This window comes from Empidonax traillii, unplaced genomic scaffold, assembly GCF_003031625.1.
Source record: "Empidonax traillii isolate 1590-97213 ecotype Southwest subspecies unplaced genomic scaffold, ASM303162v1 scaffold763:size302500, whole genome shotgun sequence".
Taxonomy (NCBI): Eukaryota; Metazoa; Chordata; class Aves; order Passeriformes; family Tyrannidae; genus Empidonax; species Empidonax traillii.
In genome coordinates this window covers 1-2,082 of record NW_020955956.1, presented here as the reverse complement: position 1 = coordinate 2,082, position 2,082 = coordinate 1, and the positions used below count along the sequence as shown (strand labels likewise).

The 2,082-nt window shown below is 64.5% G+C and overlaps 1 protein-coding gene across 1 annotated transcript in view; it reads right to left on the bottom strand.

The window, feature by feature from the left end:
* Positions 1-911, bottom strand: part of NPC1L1 (NPC1 like intracellular cholesterol transporter 1) — a 10,093-nt gene extending 9,182 nt beyond the window's left edge. The window contains 2 exon segments of the mRNA XM_027901148.1: positions 164-253; positions 641-911. Of these exon segments, the coding sequence (XP_027756949.1) occupies positions 164-253; positions 641-694 (144 nt within the window). The 5' untranslated portion in view covers positions 695-911.
* Positions 912-2,082: the final 1,171 nt, after the last annotated feature.

Sequence of the window (2,082 nt, the reverse complement as noted above, 5' to 3'; positions counted from 1 at the left end):
CGCTGAGCTGGAGCGCGCTGAGCTGCCCATAGGTGCAGCACACCAGGGTGGTCTCGTTGTCCCCCCGCACCAGGTCCGGGCATACGGTGCGCAGCAGGTCCAGCAAGGGCCCCGTAGCCTCCCGGGCAGGGGTGTTGGACAGGCAGGGCACGTTGGAGGGCACCAGCGACACGTTCACCTCGGGGTTGCGCCCGCACTCGCCGTAGAAGGCACAGTACCCGGCGCGGTGGATCGGGGTGAAGGACGGGGAGGCCTGGGGAGGTGGAGGGGGGAGGTGGGAAGGGGTTTGGGGAGGGGGATGGCACTGTCGGCATCCAAACGGTACCCAGAAGGCACCTGGTGGGCACTGCAGGTGTCCCCCTACTCTGCCAACCTCAGCTCCCCAAATACCACCCAAAGAGCACTCAACAGGTACCCGATGGGCATCACAGCGGTGCCCTCCCCACTCTGTCACTGCTGGGCCCTCAAATCACTACGCAAAGGGTACCACAATAGTTTCCCCCTCACTCTGCCACCCTCAGCCCCACCACTGTCACCCAACAGGCACCCAGTGGGTTCAACACCAGTGTCCCCCAAACCCTGCACCCCACCCCTCCCCCTCGCAGTGCCCATATCCCCCCAGTGCCACCCCAGTTCCTACCACTGCCAGCAGGGCTGCCAGGAGGGCGCTGGGCAGCGCCAGGGACTCCACCATGGTGGCAGAGGGGTGTCCCTGACACAGCCCAGCCTGTTTTATATGGGGTGGCACCCCTGGGGCAGGCACTTTCCTGGCAGGGCCCAGCTGGTCTGACAGCCACAAGGCCAATCAGCCCCGTCCGGGGCTGTAAATGGGGGATCATTAACCCGGGGAATCATTAACGACGATCGATCGATCGATCCTCGGGCAGGGCCGGAGCTGTTTCCTGGGAAACCCGGCACAACAGGGAACTTGGGCACAAAATGGGGCATGTAAGCACAAACTGGGGGATTTGGGAGCACTGCAGGGGCACAAGGGGCATGAGGGAAGGGGGAAACAGTGTGGGGTCACCCCTGGGTGTTGTGGCAGTGCCAGGTGGGTGCCACAGGTGTGTCCTGCAGGGAAACCTCCCCATGCTCCCCACTCTGTGGGCAGGGATGTGCCACTGCCATCCTGAGGATGAGTGGGTGACCTTCTGGTGTCATCCTGCTGGGTGACATCCCAGTGCCATGCCAGGGGTGGGTGGGTGACATTTCAATGCCATCCTGGGAGGCAAATGGGTGACATCCTGGTGTCATCCATGTGGATTGGTGGATGACACCCCAGTGCCGTCCTGGGGGCTGCTGAGTGACACCCCAGTGCCATCCTGGTCGACAGGTGGGTGCCATCCTGGGGCAGAGGTAGGTGCCATCCCAGTGGCTGGGTGCGTGCCATCCCAGTGCCATCCCTGTGGATGGGTGTGTGACGCCCCAGTGCCCTGTGCCCAGTGCCAGGGAGGGGTCAGGGCCGCAGGGCAGCCTTGGACCCCGATAAGGCCCTGAAACCCTGATAAGTGTCTGGGGCCCCGATAAGTATCTGGGCGGGCACTGACATCACTAGGCAGGGCTGGGCCACCCCAGCCCGGTGCCACCCTGCCACAGTGTCCCCTGTGAGTGCCCGAGGGGCTCCAAGCCCCCAAACCCATCGATGCCACCCCCCAGGGTGTCCCTGCCCCCTCCTTTATGGCCCTGGGCAGTGATAAGGGGGGTGGTCCCACTCCAGCACCTTTGCCCGGTCCCACACCTGCGTCACCAGCCCAGCCCTGTCACGTCACACACCGCCCTGTCACGGGCACCACACCCGCACGCACAGCACCCCAAAACCAGCCCCTGGCACCTTTATTGGGCACAGCACAGCTCCCAGACCCTGGGGGGGACGCAGGGGGCACACAGCACAGCCCCTAGGCCCCCAGAGGGCCACACAGGGGGTCAAGGGGTGGGCACAGCCTGGCCCTTGGCACCATGCCGGGAGAACTTGAAGCTCTGCAGAGGGTTCCTGGTGCCACGGGCCTGGAAAAGAAGAGCAGGGTGGGGATCTGCAGGGGGCTCAGGGAGGATATCTAGGGGTGTTTGGGGGTATTTTGGGGT